We start from the raw sequence: 20,650 nt of genomic DNA, 5'->3' as shown, positions 1-20,650 counted from the left end.
ATAAATATCATATAAAACAAACTGCACTTGCGATATTAGAGCTGCGGACTATTAAAAGTTGCTGAAAGATATAATTCAGACTGCATCTTTCATGTTTAGATTGAAGAATAAGATATTAATTGCCTTCCCAATTCGACTCAATGTTTACACGTAATTGTTGAATTTATTCATATGACACAAGAACTGAGCTCGGAAAAATACCATTATAAATCCACGTATAGAGGGTCCCGGGGGGCACTTACATTGACGAGTGGATACCATGCGCGACCAAAAACACGTAAAAATTAAAGGATGTCTTTTTCACAATAGGGCACGTTACGTACGTAATGTGATAAGAGTGTAAAAAACACAAAAATAATGAAAAAGGGTATCTATTTCGCTAGGCCAACTACGTGTTTAGGGTCGAATTTGCGGGGATGATAAAACAAAATTAAAATGTTTAATAAAGGAGGCCCTTTTTGCCCAACACTTCGTGTTTCCGATTTGCGCGAGGTGTACAAGGTGGGCTCGTACTAAACCAAATAAGGTAAAGCCGACGACCGAAGGACCCGTAACAATAAAAAAATTCCTGTACTTGTTTAGGGGTTAATTTCAGGGAATACTTGCCAATAGTACATGTATTTGTTTCCACTGAATACTTAATTGTTAAGGGGTGCATTTTCAGAATATGAAAAATACGTGTTTAGGGTGCTTTTCTACACCCCATGGTCGCGCATGGTATCCACTTGTCAAATGGAAGTGCCCCTCCCCCACCCGGGGTTTCTGCATAAAATTTTAATTTGTTATTCAAACAATATTGAAAGCTCGATGTCCGAACTAAAATAAATTTTGTATATTGACTTCAATACTTGATATTTTAAGCTGCAGATTAGCATATTGAACAAGATAAGTATCTCATCGAACATGGAATGCGAGCGCGAAGCGCCAGCGATTTTTTTTGTAGTGACCGTGACATAGGCCTATCAGGGGCGGATCCAGCTTTCGCCAATAGGGGGGCCGAAAAATATTTTCAGCAACATTTTTCTCGATTGGCCGCCATAATTCTATTTTTTGTTGGTTTTTCAGGTGGTAGTCCTAACTAAAGACTGAAGTTTTAAGTATGTTAGTTTTTATTGTTATAAACAAGATAAGGAATCTCATGTGGTCTTAATATATAATGCGAGCGCGAAGCGCGAGCAAAAAATTCTTTGATATTTTATGTCCTTAGAACTGAAGATTCTGAGCAGTTTTTATAATCATGAACAAGATAAGTATCCAACTAAACAATGCGAGCGTGAAGCGTGAGCCGAAAATTTATTACAGTAACGTGAAAATTAAGAGACTCAATTAGGACTGTTTTTAGTGATTAATGAAGAGGATACAAGTATCACCAATAAATAATGAGAGTGATATTCCGACCTGAAAACTGGACGGTCTAAGCGCGTTTTTTATTTGAAATTAAAGAACAATCTTGTGTGTCTCAAACAATTAAATGCAAGCGCAAAGCACGAGCTTAATTTTTTTTATATACTGACATGATACAGGAGCATTTTGACAATTTTTGGAAAGAATTTCCAAAGAGAATAGGTATCTCACAAATAAAACAATGCGAGCGCGCAGCGCGAGCTGAAAATTTTGATATAAATGGACATAAATGGACATATTATTATTATTATAACAATTTGTTACGGTGTAAATCAAACAAAATAATGAAAGCTTGATGTATGAGCTAAAATATTGTGTGCAAATTGATTTCAGAACTGGATATATAAAAAGTGCCATTTAATCCTCTTGAATGGGATTCATTACACAGGCAATGCGAGCGCGATGCGCGAGCGAAATTTTTTATATAATGTCTATTTTCCAATTTTTCCCCTCATCTTTTTCTTGTTTCCTTTCGGGGTCGGGCCGGCTGTTACGAGGCTGTAAATTACACATCATGGGTATAATAGCTTTTTCTTACTTTTCTTCTTGCTTTTCGTAGTTTCTATCAAGATAAAGAGTACACTTTTTCTGCAGGTTGTCAAGAAATAGGGGGGGGGGCCGGCTCGGCCCCCTCCTGGATCCGCGCCTGCCTATGAAAGACTTTTTTTCCAAGTCAAGGCTTCCCCTCGATCACCCACCTCATTTTATTCAGTCGTCTTCCTTCTCTTTTTTCTTCTTCTTTTTTCTCCTCACTTTTCCCTGCTTCCCCCCTCTTTTTATTTTTTTGGAATCCCTTCGATCGTGGGGGGGGGCGCACTTAATTTTTAGCCCCCCCAAAAAAACCTGTCCTTGGGCGCACTTCACCTCCCCCTTTCAACGGCCATGAAGATGACCCCACATTTGCGAAATGCCCCGGGGCGAAATGTTTGCATGAATTTATGTAATCCCACATGCACTTTAACAGCCCCCCCCCCACACACACACATACACATGCACCGACTGAAACTCTACCCGAACCCGGCCCCGAACTCTCTGGCTTTCCTTTTTTTTTTTGCAACTTGTTGACTTTCCTTCACCAATTTATTGCTAATACGTTTATCACATCTACACTCTTGTTTGGGAAAGGATTGCCTGTCTTCGACAGACTTTCAGTCTGATTTTTTTTTTTTTAATATGTTTTATTGAATCAACAAAATTACAAATTTACAAGTGATTGTTACAATGATTTAAAATAGATGTAAAACAATAGTTACAATAAAACAAAACAAAAAAAACAAAAAAAGAAAAAGTTAGAAAAAAACACATAATACAAAGCATGGTGTCTGCTTGGTAAAACTACTCGCTAAGCTTCACAATCATTAATCAGAATAAAGATCAGGATTGAATGGATGATGTCTGCCCTATTGGTGGAATTTCGGGGGGGGGGGGAGAAAACGCATTAACAGGATGCGAATGACCTCTGCAAGCCAAAACAAGCTGAAGCTCAGCATCATTATGTGAAAAATAGCTTTCTACCCTATGAAATGGCAAAATGTTAACATTATAAAGAAACCAAAATATTACACCTTTTTGTCAGATAGCATCCTTCTCAGTATTGATTATCCTGTACAACTTTCTTATGAGTGTTTCCGTCTAGTAGGGTAGGTCAGTTGAATATTGTTTTGGGTATAGGGGGAATACTGTACAGCCATTAAAATTTGTGGCACCTTATAAAAATACAATAGAGGATTCAAAATATAAACCTCCATTTCTTGAAATGAAGAGGCAATTTGTTATTCTTTTTTGCAATAGCATATTATAAATTTTTGTGAGTAACAATATATGTTTTGTAACCTTCAAATGATGGAATTTTCTTCTTCTTCTTCTTCTTCCAGTAGTGTGCATAAACCTCCACGGAGTATCGTCGCACAACAGTTGGTTGTCTATCGGCTAATTAAACGTGTTGCTCGTAGCAAAGCTCGATGAAAATAATTTTCCCTTGAAATTTACATATATATATGTAATATTTAAGTAAAAGAAACAGAAATGTAACAAATTTGTCCTTCTCACAACCAAACATCTTCTCAAAGATCGAGGGGTTCACCACTCTATTCATTTTCTTACTCATAACATGAATAATCTCGCTCCAAATGGGTTTAATTACAGGGGTGGTATTCTGAGATCCATTTTATCTCAGATAAAATAAAATATTTTATCTCTGTTAAAATCAGTAAGATAAAATACCCTTAAAATCTCTCCGAATTGGTATTCTGAGAACCATTTTATCTTCATTTTATCTCTGTAAGACACACCTATTTTTTAATCAATATCCAATTAGAAACACGCTTTTATAGCTCTCTCATATCACTCAACCAATTAAAATCCATTCCGCCAGGAGGTGTGGCAAAGGGGTGAGATTGCGTCAATTTATTGACTTCAAATACGCTTGCACTATACGCTTACGCGTCTTTACCGAGATTTCATTTTAACAAAAAGGACAATAATCTCATCTTTTTTCGAAGTCTTTATCGCATCTTTTCAAGCATCATTTCAAAGACAATATTAGTCAAGAAAAGTTTTATGAAATACTCTCTGATTGTACAGGAACAACGTTAAGGTGTTATTCTCAATAAAAATATAATTTTTCTTCATTTTTATGTCACCATTTGGTGTTAATTCACCTAGAAATATTGGTGAAATAAACGTCGCAGAGATAAAATAGCCTCTACCCTCTTTTAAGTTTATTTTATTTTTTCTTCAAAGTAACATGGGCGCAAGCACATCATCTGCGTTGCAACGGCCAGATACGCGATGGGTAGGTGTACGCAGGCATTGTTCTGTTGCGTATCATCTGTAGATACGCAAGATAAAATTTATACGCAAGATAAAATCTAAAATTTTATCTGAGAGATAAAATCTCATCTCAGAATACCAATTTCATTTTAAGAGATAAAATAAAATATTTTAAAGATAAAATGACCTCAGAATACTGGGCATCTCTCTGGCTTTCCTATCTCTATATCCCTCTACGTTCGATTATTCGCAAAAAAGAGATTTCTCTGAAGCTGAAGTTAACGATTAGTTACTGTTTTCGTTAAAGTTAATATACATATTTTTACTATCATATTGAGTTAAAGTCTAAAAAAATATTTGTATTTCTAGAAATATTATTTAATTTAAGAATATGAGTTCAAATATATCTTTAATTACATATATTATGATCTGAGAATATTTTTGATAACAATATTTGGCAACAGTGTAATAACTTGTCGCCTGTTTCATTTTAAGTGACTGAGACGTTGATTTCAGCAAAAATTGTCAAGATGCAAAAGGAAGGACGCTCAGTTTCAGGGTTAAAATTGCACAAAAATGCACGAAGATGATGAAAGTAATAGACGAAGTCGGTGGATCCGATGAAGGAGAACTAGAGGATGGTGAAATAGAAGAGGAAGAAGGTCAAATTCTGCCTCCAAATCTAGATGAACTGAGCAGTGTTGTCGATGTTGTTCAGTTGCCGTCGCCTTCGAGTCCGACATCTGCAAAAAAAGCAAATCTTCCGGAGAAGTCAAATGAGAATAAAAATGTTACTGGCGATATTGATGGAGGAAAGGAGAAGCGGACCCCAAAATTAAATGCAAGTCGTAGAAGAGAGTCTTTACCTAAAAGTTACAGGTTAAAGGAAACAAGGACTACAAAGCGCAAGAAATCCCGGAGTCCAGAAAATGATGGACGCGAGCGGAAACGGAGTGGATCTTCGAGTTCCAGCGGGAAGAGTCGGGCACAGAGACGGGCAAGTGAGGCGGTGAAGCGCGCTAGCAAAAGACGAGATCGCGACCGAGAATCACCGGCGGGGAGGAGATCCAGCCGAAGTAAGTTGAACTCTAATTTTAAACATGTTAATTGGAAAATCAAGAATAGGCCTATCTTATCTAATTTTTAAAAATCCCCCTCAATTCCCAGAAATTAAAATGGACAATGATTGAAACTCATATTTCATAAAATTATTGTTGAGACAATGTGAGTATAGTCAGTAGAGGCGCCACGTATGTTCATATGGGGACGGGACAACTCGGACCACGGGACATCTCGGACCGCGGGCCGAGTTGTCCCACCCAGTACGAGATTTTTTTTCCACAAGTTTGCGTCTATTTTTCCGTCATTTCGAAATTTCTTGTAAAGATTTTTTAGAGATATGGTCTGATGGTAATGTTCTTCACTTTCTATTACTTTTTTTTCGCTGAAATAAAAAAAAAGTGTAATTTTAGGCGTTTTTCGACAGCTCGCGATTCCCATAGGCGCGCGTGTATTAACTGTGTCGGTGCTCGGCTCGGCCCCGCTCAATAACTGACTTGATTTTGTGATCATTTCTCCTCAAAGTACCACTTTTATCGCAGAAGATGGACTTTGTTGTATTCCATTACCTCCATTTTCTCATCACAAGGATAAAATTTGGTGTATTTGCACGATTTTGATCAAGTTTTTCACCTTTTTCTCTCTGGTCGCAAGAAGCGAACAACCGATGAACGGTCCGCTGCTCTTCATCGTAATTCTCCGTAGCTCGGCCGCCTAAACTGGCGGGGTGGGATTCAGACCGAATCCACAATGGAAGTGGGCGTGCACAGCAAAGAGCTGAGCTTGACTGAGTGAGAGAGAGTGAACTCGAGTTTGAAGCTTGGCAGTGTCGTATAGGCTCTGCCTTTTTTTGTAAATATATATTTTTCAATTTTTTCTATATTGATTTTCCCTGGTTTCGAGCTCTAAGATTGTAATGATATAATTATGCTTCAATTTCTTTGACTGAGTGTGACTATGGTGTGGATGTTTGAGTTGCTCAAAAATATTTTTACGTGGGTGGGGGCTCGGGGCGATTTCACTCTTGCCCCCAAAATGCGAAAAAAAATATATTCGAGGTGTAGCTGTGTGGGCATGCCGGGCTGAGGCTAGCCATCAATAATTTTTTTTTTTTTTGAGAGGGGGGGGCTTAATTTTTCACTTTAAATTGATCATTTTTAGGCCTTTTTTTTCCCATTTTATTTTTAATATTGAATTTCCGTGGTGTAGAGTTGAGTTTTAAGTTGCAATAATCAATATGCTTTAATTTCTTTGACTTTGAATGTGACTGTGGTGTGGATGTTTGAGTCGAACAAAAAATACTTTTACGTGGGTGGGGGCTCGGGGCGATTCACTCCTGCCCCCTAAATGCGAAAAATATTCGGGATGTAGCTGTGTGGGCATGCCGGGCTGAGGGTAGCCCTCAATAAAAAAATGGGTTTTTTTTTGGGGGGGGGCTTAATTTTTCACTTTAAATTTATTATTTTTAGGCCTATTTTTTGTACATTTTATTTTTCATATTGAGTTTCCCTGGTGTAGAGAGTTGAGTTTTAAGTTGCAATAATTAATATGCTTCAGTTTCTTTGATTTTGAGTGTGACTGTGGTGTGGATGTTTGAGCCGAACAAAAAATACGTGGATGGGGGCTCCGAGCATTTTCACTCCTGCCCCCGAAATGTGAAAATGTTCTAGGTGTATCTGTGTGGGCATGCCAATTTCATTTTTAATTTTTATATTGAGTTTCCTTTGTGTAGAGAGCAGAGTTTTGGATATAGGGTAAAAGGGACGACGATGTGAGGGATGGCGATGATAGCATCCCGGCGATAACGAGGGGTGGGCCTTGATGAGAGGGACGAGGTGGTGATGATAAGAGGGATGAGGATCTTTGATGACTCTTGATGAGGGGGGGGGGATGATGAGAGGGACAAAGGGAAAGAGATGGAGATGAGGATGTGAGGGATGGCGATAAGGGGTGGGCCTTGATGATGAGAGGGAAGAGGAGGTGCATGAGGGATATAAATAAGAGAGATGATGATGATGACTCTTGATAAGAGGGGTGCATGAGATGGTGAGAAGGACGAGGATGTGAGGGATGATTATGGGAGGAAATCGGGGGGGGGGGGGGGACGTGTCCCCCTACCAAAAATAGGGGGACACAATACCAAATGTCCACCCTACTATTTTTCTTCATGGAGAACAAAATAATGAATCATTCACAATTGAAATGATACATGTGTTTAGGACTAAATGACCTTTTATTATTGAAAACCCCCTCTTTTTTCTTGTCAATTGTTTTGGGGTTAGAAATTACCCTACATTTGGGCGATAACCTTTTTTTAAATGTTTGTCAAATTTTGCAGCCTGTGGTCCCCTCTACCTTTGTTTTTCCTTATCCGATTTTGATCAAATTTTTATTGTTTCTTTGCTCAAATCATATCATTATCAGCCTCGGGTTCCCCATTGTCACTTATATATAGCTCATTAATCTTGCCACAATTTGGTCCAGTTGTTCAAATTATCTAGTAAATACAATATATTTTATTAATTGCAGAAGCTTGTCTTAAGAGTCATTGAGAAGGTGATCATACCTGCAACTTGCATGATTAATGTAAATATATACCAAAAGTCAACAATTTTCTAACTGGTACACCTTAAATGATTTCATCCATACATGATACAAGGAACTAGAAAATGTAGATTGGAAAACAACACTAGGGCAACTTAGTGTTAGATACAAAGTTCACTTTCTAGAATGGGTGAAACAAAAACAACATCACTCCAAAGGAACTGCAAAAATTATTTGATAAAAACCAAACCCTCTTCATAGTTGCTATTTGCAATATTGTATTGACGACTCTTCTCCTGTTTTTAAAACCCAGACAAGAATGACTTGTTGTTACCCCCCCCCCTCCTTGTACCTGTCATTTCTTTGTATTTTCCCTCTTTTTCTTTGTTTTTTTTCTATTGATCGATGTTTCATTGTTGAGTATTGTCTTTTTTTATTCCGGTAATAGAATATAAATTTAATTGAAATGAGAGTGATGAACATAATGAGAAAGGGAGACAATGATAAGATAAGAATGGAGATAAAATATGATTTGAAAATATTACAATTTACAGAATATAACATATTATTTTCTATTTATTCAAAGTTCATAATTCATTTTTATTCAGGTTCGCATTTTAAATTCAAACAAGTTAATTAGGTGATGCATTTTGGAACAATACTAAATTAAATACATTTTACTTGAATAAACAATAATTGGTGAAAATGCAAAACATAAAACTTATTTAATTTGGTATTCGTTCCTCCTGTAAAAATTAAAACTAAATAATATGGACATAAGTTCTAGTGGCGAATCGAGGGAGGGGGCACATTCGCCCCCCTTAAAAAGTACTGAAAAGGCAACTTACATTTTTTTCTTTTTTTTTTGCTTGTCAAATTTTTCCTGAGAAAAAATTACTGTGATTTGGCAGTAAAGACCTTTTGTCAAAAATTCCTAGACAAAATGCCCCCCGGCCCTGTAGGGAAATTTTGGATCCGGCCCTGATTATATTTCAAATGGGAATAAGACTGAGTGGCCTAAAACTTGATTAAAAAAATATTCTAAGCTGTAGGGCAAGGCTTCAGTCTTAATATTAATATATATATTAATTATTGCAACTTAAAACTCAACTCTCTACACCAGGGAAACTCAATATGAAAAATAAAATGTACAAAAAATAGGCCTAAAAATAATAAATTTAAAGTGAAAAATTAAGCCCCCCCCAAAAAAAAACATTTTTTTATTGAGGGCTAACCTCAGCCCGGCATGCCCACACAGCTACATCCCGAATATTTTTCGCATTTAGGGGGCAGGAGTGAATCGCCCCGAGCCCCCACCCACGTAAAAGTATTTTTTGTTCGACTCAAACATCCACACCACAGTCACATTCAAAGTCAAAGAAATTAAAGCATATTGATTATTGCAACTTAAAACTCAACTCTACACCACGGAAATTCAATATTAAAAATAAAATGGGAAAAAAAGGCCTAAAAATGATCAATTTAAAGTGAAAAATTAAGCCCCCCCCCTCTCAAAAAAAAAAAAATTATTGATGGCTAGCCTCAGCCCGGCATGCCCACACAGCTACACCTCGAATATATTTTTTTTCGCATTTTGGGGGCAAGAGTGAAATCGCCCCGAGCCCCCACCCACGTAAAAATATTTTTGAGCAACTCAAACATCCACACCATAGTCACACTCAGTCAAAGAAATTGAAGCATAATTATATCATTACAATCTTAGAGCTCGAAACCAGGGAAAATCAATATAGAAAAAATTGAAAAATATATATTTACAAAAAAAGGCAGAGCCTATACGACACTGCCAAGCTTCAAACTCGAGTTCACTCTCTCTCACTCAGTCAAGCTCAGCTCTTTGCTGTGCACGCCCACTTCCATTGTGGATTCGGTCTGAATCCCACCCCGCCAGTTTAGGCGGCCGAGCTACGGAGAATTACGATGAAGAGCAGCGGACCGTTCATCGGTTGTTCGCTTCTTGCGACCAGAGAGAAAAAGGTGAAAAACTTGATCAAAATCGTGCAAATACACCAAATTTTATCCTTGTGATGAGAAAATGGAGGTAATGGAATACAACAAAGTCCATCTTCTGCGATAAAAGTGGTACTTTGAGGAGAAATGATCACAAAATCAAGTCAGTTATTGAGCGGGGCCGAGCCGAGCACCGACACAGTTAATACACGCGCGCCTATGGGAATCGCGAGCTGTCGAAAAACGCCTAAAATTACACTTTTTTTTTATTTCAGCGAAAAAAAAGTAATAGAAAGTGAAGAACATTACCATCAGACCATATCTCTAAAAAATCTTTACAAGAAATTTCGAAATGACGGAAAAATAGACGCAAACTTGTGGAAAAAAAATCTCGTACTGGGTGGGACAACTCGGCCCGCGGTCCGAGATGTCCCGTGGTCCGAGTTGTCCCTGATTCGTTCATATGCGCTCATTTAACGCGTGCGTCCATTTTCCATAGTGACGTCATCGAAAATGGAGCAAACGGTCCGTTCTCAAAATAAATATTCAGATAAAATTTACCTCTTCTTCCCTTTCAACCAATCACATCAAAAGAAAGCAATCGCGAGAAAAATACCTACGCAAACCCACTTGTTCACTGCTACCACCCTGCCTGTGGGGAATTTACAGGTAGGACTATGGTATGCCAATGTTGTACAGAGCACACACTTTAAAAAATCATTAAAATATCACTTTTGTGACCAAAATTACTAATTTCCATACAGTTGCAATTTATTTTTCATTAGTAACTTGGGAATAATTTTTGTATTCACCAGAGCGCTCAAAAACTTGAATTTTGGCATATTTTTGTGAACGCCCTCTATTGGTGGAAAGTAATATGGCAAGAAAATTTTCATTTTTTGATCTCTATTTTTAATTAAGAAAAAAATGATTTAAAGAATCAAATTTAAATAAGAGCCAAGTTGTATTAATAATAGGTGTAATGGAAACTGTCAGTGTAAAAAAATCAAGCATTTGCCTCAAAGAAAAAGAGAAAATAAGCCAAACATTGCCACCCTTATTTTGCCACACATGGAGATATAACTGAGAACAAGGTTATATCATAACCTTGTTCATTGAATGAGTGCGCAAACCTTATGAATATTCATATATTTTCCGATAAACCTATTTAGGCCGGCTTTTTCAGGAGAAAATGTCTCAAATCATAGGGCGAATTTGTGACGTGTTTTTGCAATAAAATAGCGTATTTTGAGAAAAAAATACAGGGTTTGGGAAAAATATCACAACTTTCTAACCATAGATTTTGGTTGAAAACTGTATTTTATAATATACGAACGAGGATCCTCATTACCATACCACAACAAAAAACCTTCTCCACTACTTTTTCTCTGATAGCCAGTGATATTCTGATTTGGAGGAATTTAGGGCAAAATTCTCATTTCATCTCCGGAAAACGACGATAGAGTGAGAATGTGAAATTTACGTGACACATGCTGATCGACGGTAATCATAAGTTCACATTAAAAATCATCAATATTTATTTGATTTGATACGTGTCTTCACTGTATTTTAACTTCAAAATGGATTTTGGAATTTATGCTCGTATCCAGTGTTCCGAGCAGCGAAATTCAAATTCCAGCGGTACGCCATCCAATGCACTGCCGGTGTCGTCGGCAATGCGAACCCAGTCCCGCATCGAAGTACGTGGAATGGTGTTCGCTGCTTTTGCTGCATTTGACAATATCATCAATGTGATTGCAATGTTTCTTGGCTATTTTAAACGTTTAGTAGTATTTGTTCCAAATGACTTTCATATGACTGGAGTTACTGAAGTCCACTTAATAGCCAGATCGAATCTTTATTTGGTGGTAATTCTGATTTCTACTTTTTATTTCGGGGGGGGGGGGGTCCGGAGTATCATTAATTTTTTTATAAATCGTTTATTGTAAAAATAGTAGGCCCCTAATGTTTATTCGACTTGATTTTGGGTTCTTTTTAAACATGTATTTTAAAATCCTGGGCTTTAAAAATTAAGAGAATATTTTAGGCCCTATTTATTTTTTTTTCAGTTATATCAGTAGGCCCAGGGGCATTCATTATTATGAAAAATTGAAAATAGGTACATTATCCTGAAATAAGTCACCTTTCTTCTCGTGTGTGTGCTCGTTGTGTACAAAGTCAATGGGAGAGGAAAGAAGTCACCGCCGCTGATGAAATGAACTGCAGTGAATGGAGTGTTGAAACCAGGCAGGATAGTGCCCCTTATTAATTATCCAAAATATAATTATTTTACATTTTACTTCATTGATATAGAAAGACTTTTTATCTATTCACGTTGTGGTAAAGAATTTTTACAAGAATTAAAGATAAAAATGAATTGTTTTATCATGGCTGTACGCAACAGGGGTGCGGGGGGGGGGGGGGGGGTAAAATTTACGAAACATGTTCACAAAATCTTCAATGAAACAAAATGAAAACTGCCCCAGTATCATCTCCCCTTTAGAATTTCTTTGACAATTGCTTGAGTCGTGTATCCCCGGCCCCAGAAAAATAACTTCTGCTTAGAGTCATGGTTTTTAATCTTAAGATTTTTGCAATTCAAGAACTTGGTGAACAGTTCATTGAGACTGTGTTGTGTAACTACATGTACTTACAGCTTTTTGCTCAAGATGGTGATCTTGTCTTTTTCTTTTTTTTATGTGGGTGTAGCCTCTAGATTGAGCCAACGTAGCTTATGATACTGATATTTTATGAGGATCAGTTTGGTAAGAGTGTATTGACAGTTCTATGAAGTTGGATTAAAATACGTTGGAAATATTCTTACGTGTGGCACTTCACAGATGCAGACAATGAAATCTCGAGGAGTTTTTTTTTTCATCAGCGAAAATTCACCCTTGGCCTTGAGAGGGTATATCACGTACACCGGTTTCTGACCATGAGCAAGATGATTTATATTGCAATTTTTATCAAATAAATATCAATTATTAACCTTAATCGATTACCTTAGTTATATATTTTCATGTACATTACCCAAATATCTATTTTTATCCCCTTCATCCTATTATTTCCCCCCGTTCTTCTCCATCCCCCCCCCGCCCTACTATTGGAAAGTCATAGCGTGCGTTTGCCCCCTGCCTGCTCCCTCGTAACGCCTGTTATTTCAATGTATAAGCCAAAAGATGATGTAATTAAGATCAGGTTAATTAATTGAATATTCAATGAATTGAACAGAATAAAACTAACACATTTGTCATCAAATCATTAAGGGAAAGGTACGTAATAAATCAATGAATAAATTATTTGGTACAGATGAAGATAAAATTTATTCATTGTAATGAAACAAATTAAAGTGAATAAATAAATAGATTAGTAAGTAAAAAAAAAATTAAGACAAAGACATTGGTTCACATGTTATGAGGTGAGTGCAGTCAATGCGGTACGGTAGTACGTGGAGTAGACATTGACTGTTTTGGCTGGATTGAGAGGGATGAATGGTGGATCTGATTAAATGTACAATATTACATCTTAATAAACCTAAAATCCAATGAAATTATTGATTCATGCAACGCTCTACATATATCTTTTAGCTATTTTAATTCCATAACCATGCATACAGACTCAGATTCATTCTTCAACTTGAGCTCAGCCCCCGAGCTCAGCCGCACAGCCCATTTACGCCCTTAAAACCATACACAGAAAATGACGTATGGGACGCCCTGAGCAGACGACGTGCTTCCATAGAGCCGCGTGTATTACGCCTTGCAACTGTGCGCAGCAAGGCCTTAGAGGGTCACGCAAGAACACGAATTCCTTTTAAGAAAAAAGTGATGGATGGGATTTAAGATCTAATTTGTATCAGCTAATAATCTCTTATTTCGTTAATCTATTTTTTTAATCTGGAAAAACTATGGTTTTAAAAGGATAAACCATAACTTTTGGGGTAAATTTCGCTTACTTAAAAAAAGTCGCACGAAACCGGAAGTTTGGACGGCTGAGGTAAAATGCTTCCCAAGAGATAGTTTTGTTGAATTGAATGTTGTTACTTCTAACGGTGGTAAAATATGTCTGTAATGACAATATTATATTGCTATACGATGTTGAAATCCATTTTGGGATTTTATATATGAATTTATCTTTGGGCAATCTCGGAAGTCTCGGTCGTAAAAATGAGCGTGATTAATTTTTGATCTTCACTAGGATGCGCGCCCTCTTGTGCGCCATTGTAGATACATTACCCGAGCGCTTCTCCCATCTCGTGCACATACGTGGCGCACGGCCAATATGGGAGACTCTCTCCAATAGGGGAGACAATCTCCCACATTGGAGACTTGCTTTGCAAAAGGACAAAAGAAACAACACCAACAAAAGCCAGGGACCTGGGAAGTAGCCAGGGGCGTTGTGGGGAGTGAAAGTTATATACTGTACGTAGATCACTCCCCACTAACGCCAGGAATCACCGTACATGCCTTTGCGTATCGGACAGGATTACCCATGGTGAACCTAGACCTAAATCACCAATTTTAGTTATAGTTTTTCGCCCAAAGTTATGTACATGGGCAAGTTTTATGTTTACCCCCATTTGATTGTATTTTTTTAAGTTTTCATTAAATAAATAGTCGTAAAATTGAAAGAAATTAAGAGCAATAGCGTTCACTTACCCCCGTCTGTTGACGAAGCCATTTTGATTTCTTTTGTTATGATACCTAGATACACACGCGTGCAGAGCTGCAACTTAGATTTTAAAAATACTTGCATTTGTCAATAAAAATCACGATTTGTAAAATATTTGTTTCGGTTGAAAAATATCATGAAATAATTTATATGATATTTATCGATAAAAAAAAATATTTTGCGATTCCTGATATCTATCGGCAGATGCAAATATTTTTTTAATCCAGGTTGGCGGTTTGACTGCCAACTTGAATTAAAAAAATATTTGCATCTGCCGATAGATATCAGGAATCGCAAAATATTTTTTTTTATCGATAAATATCATATAAATTATTTCATGATATTTTTCAACCGAAACAAATATTTTACAAATCGTGATTTTTATTGACAAATGCAAGTATTTTTAAAATCTAAGTTGCAGCTCTGCACGCGTGTGTATCTAGGTATCATAACAAAAGAAATCAAAATGGCTTCGTCAACAGACGGGGGTAAGTGAACGCTATTGCTCTTAATTTCTTTCAATTTTACGACTATTTATTTAATGAAAACTTAAAAAAATACAATCAAATGGGGGTAAACATAAAACTTGCCCATGTACATAACTTTGGGCGAAAAACTATAACTAAAATTGGTGATTTAGGTCTAGGGTTCACCATGGGTAATCCTGTCCGATACGCAAAGGCATGTACGGTGATTCCTGGCGTTAGTGGGGAGTGATCTACGTACAGTATATAACTTTCACTCCCTACAACGCCCCTGGCTACTGGGAAGCGGGGGTGCTGGGGGTGCTGAAGCACCCCCAGAAATTTTCCTGGGGGTGCTGCGTGTATTATTTTCCATAGGCAGCACCCCCACGAAATCAGGTTCCCCCTGTATTTTTTAATATGTTATAATGAACATAATAATCACATCCAAAAATCGCAAATCATTTACATAGTCTTTCACATATTTCAATAACTTCGCTCTGTTATACGCGACTCAATCAAGCTCGGCACTCGGATACAGACGTGGTCGCGCGCGATACGTATAACCCGATAGTTTACTATACACTACTCGATAGCAGGGAGGAACACATGGGTGTGGCTGAACTTCAAACTTCCAGGTTTTATGTCGAATCAAGTGTGCGCGAGCCCGACCGCCCGTGTTTTGTATAAACAATTGCAAGTCAGACATATTGAAATCAAATTTCACACTCATTTTCGTCCTACCTCATGGCCCTGGGAAGCGGGGTGCTGATGGGGGTGAAGCAACCCCAAATTAGGGGGTGCTGCATGTGTTATTTTCCATAGGCAGCATCTCCTGGAAAGCTAGTGGTAAGTATGATAAATGACAGAAATGTAATGAAAATGAACGACGTTTTGCAGAGCCCCCCCCCCCTCAGAATTTTCCGACACAGTACCTAAAATAGTTTTTAAATTCACCCTTTTTCACATCGGAATATCAAATATTTTCTGCTCGCGCTTCGCGCTCGCTTTGTTGATTTTCATTATAAAAATATATATAATTAGAATGCCCTGGGGGGCGTTTCATCAATATTTTCGTCCGACAAGTTGTCAGATCTGACAACTTTCCTGGATTCTGATTGGTTGATAAGCACTGTTACTATAGTAACTGTCGGATAAAACAGGACTTGTCGGATAAAACGTCCGACAAGTCCTTTCATGAAACGCTCCCCAGATGCTAGGTCTATCTTTAACACGCGCACGCATGTTTATTCAGATACGCAGCTTGTTTTGGGGGGTACTCCGGGCTGAAAATGTTTAATCAAATACATTTTATATAAATAAATAAATTTTATGAAAATCTGATAACAAATAGTTCAGTTATTTAATTCTAAATTTCAGCAATATTTTATGAAAACGGTGATATGCATGTCGTCATGAATATTTAATTGGGTGAGTTGACATGGGCGGAAATCAGTCCCAAAAGGTAGGGGAGACCAGGGCCCGGAAAATTTGACAAGCCAAAAAAACTCCAAAAGGTTATCACCCTAAATGTTAGGTCATTTTAACCCTAACAAAATTTGACAAGCCCCCCCCCTAAAAAAAGGTTTTCACCCAAAATGTAAAGTCAAAAATACAGTACATGTATTATTTCGATTGTGAAGTGATGTATTTTCTCCTTAATGAAAGACCAAAAATAGGAGGGGGACATTTCATTTAGTGTCCCCCTGTGCCCACTGGGATTTCCGCCAACGGTGGGTTGAAGGTGTTACATTCCCACAGACTATCCTGTTTCTTGTGTTATTACATGAAATCAAAATCATTTCATTTTTCCAAAACATTGTAAATGATATGTCTCCCTTATAATGAAATAAGTTGCAGCAAAGAATATCTAATTGACTAAATCAGTTGTCAATTCAACTGTTTTTGGTTCTTCAAGGGAAAATATTGAATAAACCTAATTCTATATAATGAAATACAGAAGATCAAGTGGGGATATGACATCATCAGTTTGCTCAATGAATATTAATGAAGACATGCTTAAAACTGTTTCACCGGAATAATGCTAATCTTTAAAATGTAATAACTTTGATTTCCTTGTCGGATTCTTATGTTCGTCTGATTTTTCTTTACCTGTTAACACCATATTACATTTAGTGCGGAGTTTCAGATCAGAATATCAGAAAATTTCTGCTCGCGCATTGCGCTCACATTATTAATATAAGAATATATCAAATTACCCATCACATTCTTGATTTACAAAACATGAATAGAATGTCCCGTTTATAGGTCTGAAATCTCAATTTTGTTTCCGCTCGCGCTTTGCGCTCGCATCAATTGTATAGTTGTATACCCATCCTGTTCATGATTAGAAAAGTGCTTAAGATGTCCCGTTTATAGGTCTGAAATCTCATTTTTATTTCTGCTCGCGCTTAGCGCTCGCATCAAATGTATAGTTATATACCTATCTAAATCATGATTACAAAAAGTGCTTAGAATGCCAGTATTTAGGTCGGAATGTCAAAATTTTCAGCTCGCGCTTCGCGCTCGCATTATTTGATTGTTGATATATGTATCGTCTTAATGGGTAACTGCAAATAACTGCAAACACGTCCCTTTCGATCAGGCCACAGCGTATCTAAAAAATATCTGCTCGTGCTGATGACGTTCGCAGTTATTATTTGTTGCATACGCATCTTGTTCAAGACCACAAACATTGCTCAAAATGTTAAATGTTCAGGACAAAATAGATAAAATCCCCCCCCCGCCAAAAAAAGCCCGCGCTTCGCGCTCGAATTATCTAATTATATATCTATGTTCTTTTATAAGATGAAAGCTAAAATATATGTGTGTGTGTGGTGCCCTTAGAGGTGTGTGTGTATATAATTATGGAAAACTTAATTGTGCCCCCCCACCGTTAAGGAGAGCTTTCAGCACCCCCACTGAAAAATCGTTCCCAGGTCCCTGACAAAAGCATGATTTTTTCCACCCAAAATTTTGTCTCACTGAGGTCAGAAGCCCATTTGTTTTGTGTGTGATTGACAACAAAAATCCTTATCAAAACAAAAGTAGACGGTGAATTTGTAAAGTAGACGGTGAAAAGGGTTAATTTTTCATGAGGAATCTGCTTATCACATTTTTATTTACCGCCAAGGTAATTCTTTTGCCGCAAATGTAAACAAAGGAAATTGGTCTCCAAAACTGGAGACTGTCTCTGAAATTGGATACCCAAATTCTTCACAAAAGTCTCTGATATTGGAGATAATCTCCCACATTGGAGACAGTCTCCAATATTGGCCGTGCGCCTCTACTGATAGTCACGTATTGTATTACCGGACACTATCATATTTCCGGACGCGCATATTACTGCGTACGAAATCAATTTCGTACCGTAAGACTTCCGCAGTTCGATTTCACAGATCAATTCAAAGAACAAGTTTGCAAAAACAAGGCGAAAAAATCCAACTTTTACCTTATTTTTCTCTAAAATGACAGAAAATGCTTAAAATATCATATAACATAGTTTTGCATTAACAATTGATCTATTTTCTGATGGCAATACGGATCTAATTTCGGCTGATTCGCCGAATTTCAATCTCGTCCGCTCCATCGATCAGATCGTCGACGGCTAGTTCTCAAGGTACTATGTACCCCGGCCGTCCGTGCGCGAGGTAGATAGAGAGCCGTCAACGATCGTCTGCGCATCGATAGAACTTGACTGAGGGTCACGATATGAACGAGCATTAATACTGGAAAGTGCCATATCGAACACGCAATCAAAAAAAATTTAAAAAATGAAATTAGTTAGCAAACACCAATTTATTACAAAGATCTGCTCAAAATCGATATAAGAAAGCAAACAAAAACTTAGAATTTACTCATGAGATGATATATCATGAAAAAAATCACACCAACTCTTTCTTACATCATTATAATCAAGAATATTTTTACCCGTCCGTCGCGCGTCCGGAATTATGATGTAATTTGTCACGCACGAAAATAATTGTTTTTCGCGGAGGGGTATGCGGCAAGTGCGGTGCAAAGAAAACGGTTGGAAAATATGAAATAATTTCATCATATTCATAATTTTCAGAATATTTGGAATAGCAAGGTATAATTTTTCTTCATTGTATTTCCTCTGGTTGTCATTTTTAAAGCACTGAAATAAAGGTGTCCGGCAATAGGATACACTGCCATACCACAAACATGTCACACAGTATTGTGAGCGTAATAAGGCTAGGAATTATGAAGCAATAGAAAAAAAAAATTTCCCCATATCCTTTGCCTTGGCCTCGCTTAACTGTTGTTTCCAAGTTCCAAATTTACAAAAGGCATTTTCCCACGATTTCATACATGTAAGTATGCAATGCAAAGATGTGTAGAGCGAAGGGCATTATTGCTTTAAAGTAAAAGATTTAGGGCCTAGACTATCTCCTTTCTTTACCAGATTTGTCTCGAAGATCAAGGTCAAGGTCACCGATTATAAGACATCAGAGATCATATCGGCCATTGAGCTATGAGCCTGAGCTTGCTGAATATGAACGACTTCTTCGAGATCATCGCAGCATCCAGAATAAGATCAGAGAAGAAAAGAGACGGCTCTCTGGTGGTTCCCATAGCAACAAGTCTACACATGGATACGAAAGAGGGCAGACTTCACAATCAAAAAGTCGTGGAAGACCAAAAGACAAATCAGCAGAGAAAATTACTAAGAAAGTATGTCATCTTCAATATTAAAAAGTAAAACTGAGCTGACAACAGTCAGTCACTTTGACTTTTTACGATTAATGATAAGATTACATTTTGTATTTTAGAGGAAACTTTTAGGGATTTGTTTATGATTACATTTCAAAAAATGATCATGATCTAAAACTAAATAAAAGGGAAAATGTATTAAAGGTACTGAGGTACTGGTACCTGCAATTTCTAAACTGTTTCAATTTAGGGCAGGCATGAAAGTTGCAGAGTTCCACTGAAAATGAAAAATCATTTGAAACTTGGTTACATACATTTTAGATCCTCACATTGAGATGAAAGTCTTTTTTTACAGGCTATTTAACAGAAATAGGAAATGAGAAATTGGAAAAGAGGCAATTAGAACAATAGTTGTTAGGGTGAAATGGTTGTAGAGAAAAAAAATACATTAAGTGACGTGTCCTTGCAGAAAAGGTTTCAATCAAACACATCTTTGAAATTAAGCGCAAATTCTTCATTTTTGTCCAATCAGAATTAACCTGATTGAAACTGAATGATTTTGCTATAACATGATTTCCATAGAGTCCTGCCCACATATATGCGGGCTCGGGCGACAATGGGTTAAACATTTGGGACTTCTTGGATTTGATTCTCCCAGTTTCATTCAATAGCGTATCCAGCATCAACTATGACAAAGAAATGTATGGGCCCATGCACAAGCATAGTGTCACTATTGTCCCCTCGCAATTGGGCTCATGAAATGCTTTGTAGCATCTGATGCTGGATATTTTGCCTGTCATTTGAATACAACTTTTCTGTAACGGGCTCCAAATGGCATTGACTTAGATCCCTTTTCCACCTTTATTTCAGAAACCAGATGAAGATAACGAAGATGAAGAGATGATGCTCCTTCAACTCAGAAAAGTGGCCCTGGCATCACTGGCAAAAGAAGAGAAAGGGAAAGAGAAAACAGACAAGACGGATACAGGTACAGAAAGGTTTTATGAGACTTGCTCCGGCGACAATTGCTCCACTCTAAATCCCACACACCAATCGTGTGACCAACTTCAACCCTGGGTTTAACACTACACCCT

At 37.4% G+C, this 20,650-nt stretch overlaps 1 protein-coding gene across 2 annotated transcripts in view; it reads left to right on the top strand.

Annotated features, from left to right (window-relative positions):
• Positions 1-4,646: 4,646 nt before the first annotated feature.
• Positions 4,647-20,650, top strand: part of LOC121406169 (zinc finger C3H1 domain-containing protein-like) — a 49,769-nt gene continuing 33,765 nt past the window's right edge. For both annotated transcript variants that reach the window (XM_041597187.1, XM_041597188.1), the window contains exons 1-3: positions 4,647-5,252; positions 19,309-19,577; positions 20,427-20,544. In XM_041597187.1, the coding sequence (XP_041453121.1) occupies positions 4,763-5,252; positions 19,309-19,577; positions 20,427-20,544 (877 nt within the window). In that variant the 5' untranslated portion in view covers positions 4,647-4,762. The remainder of the gene's footprint in view (positions 5,253-19,308; positions 19,578-20,426; positions 20,545-20,650) is intronic.

This window comes from Lytechinus variegatus, chromosome 19 (genome assembly GCF_018143015.1).
Source record: "Lytechinus variegatus isolate NC3 chromosome 19, Lvar_3.0, whole genome shotgun sequence".
NCBI lineage: Eukaryota > Metazoa > Echinodermata > Echinoidea > Temnopleuroida > Toxopneustidae > Lytechinus > Lytechinus variegatus.
Note: the sequence above shows the minus strand (reverse complement) of the source record. Positions and strands in the feature narration are given on the sequence as shown.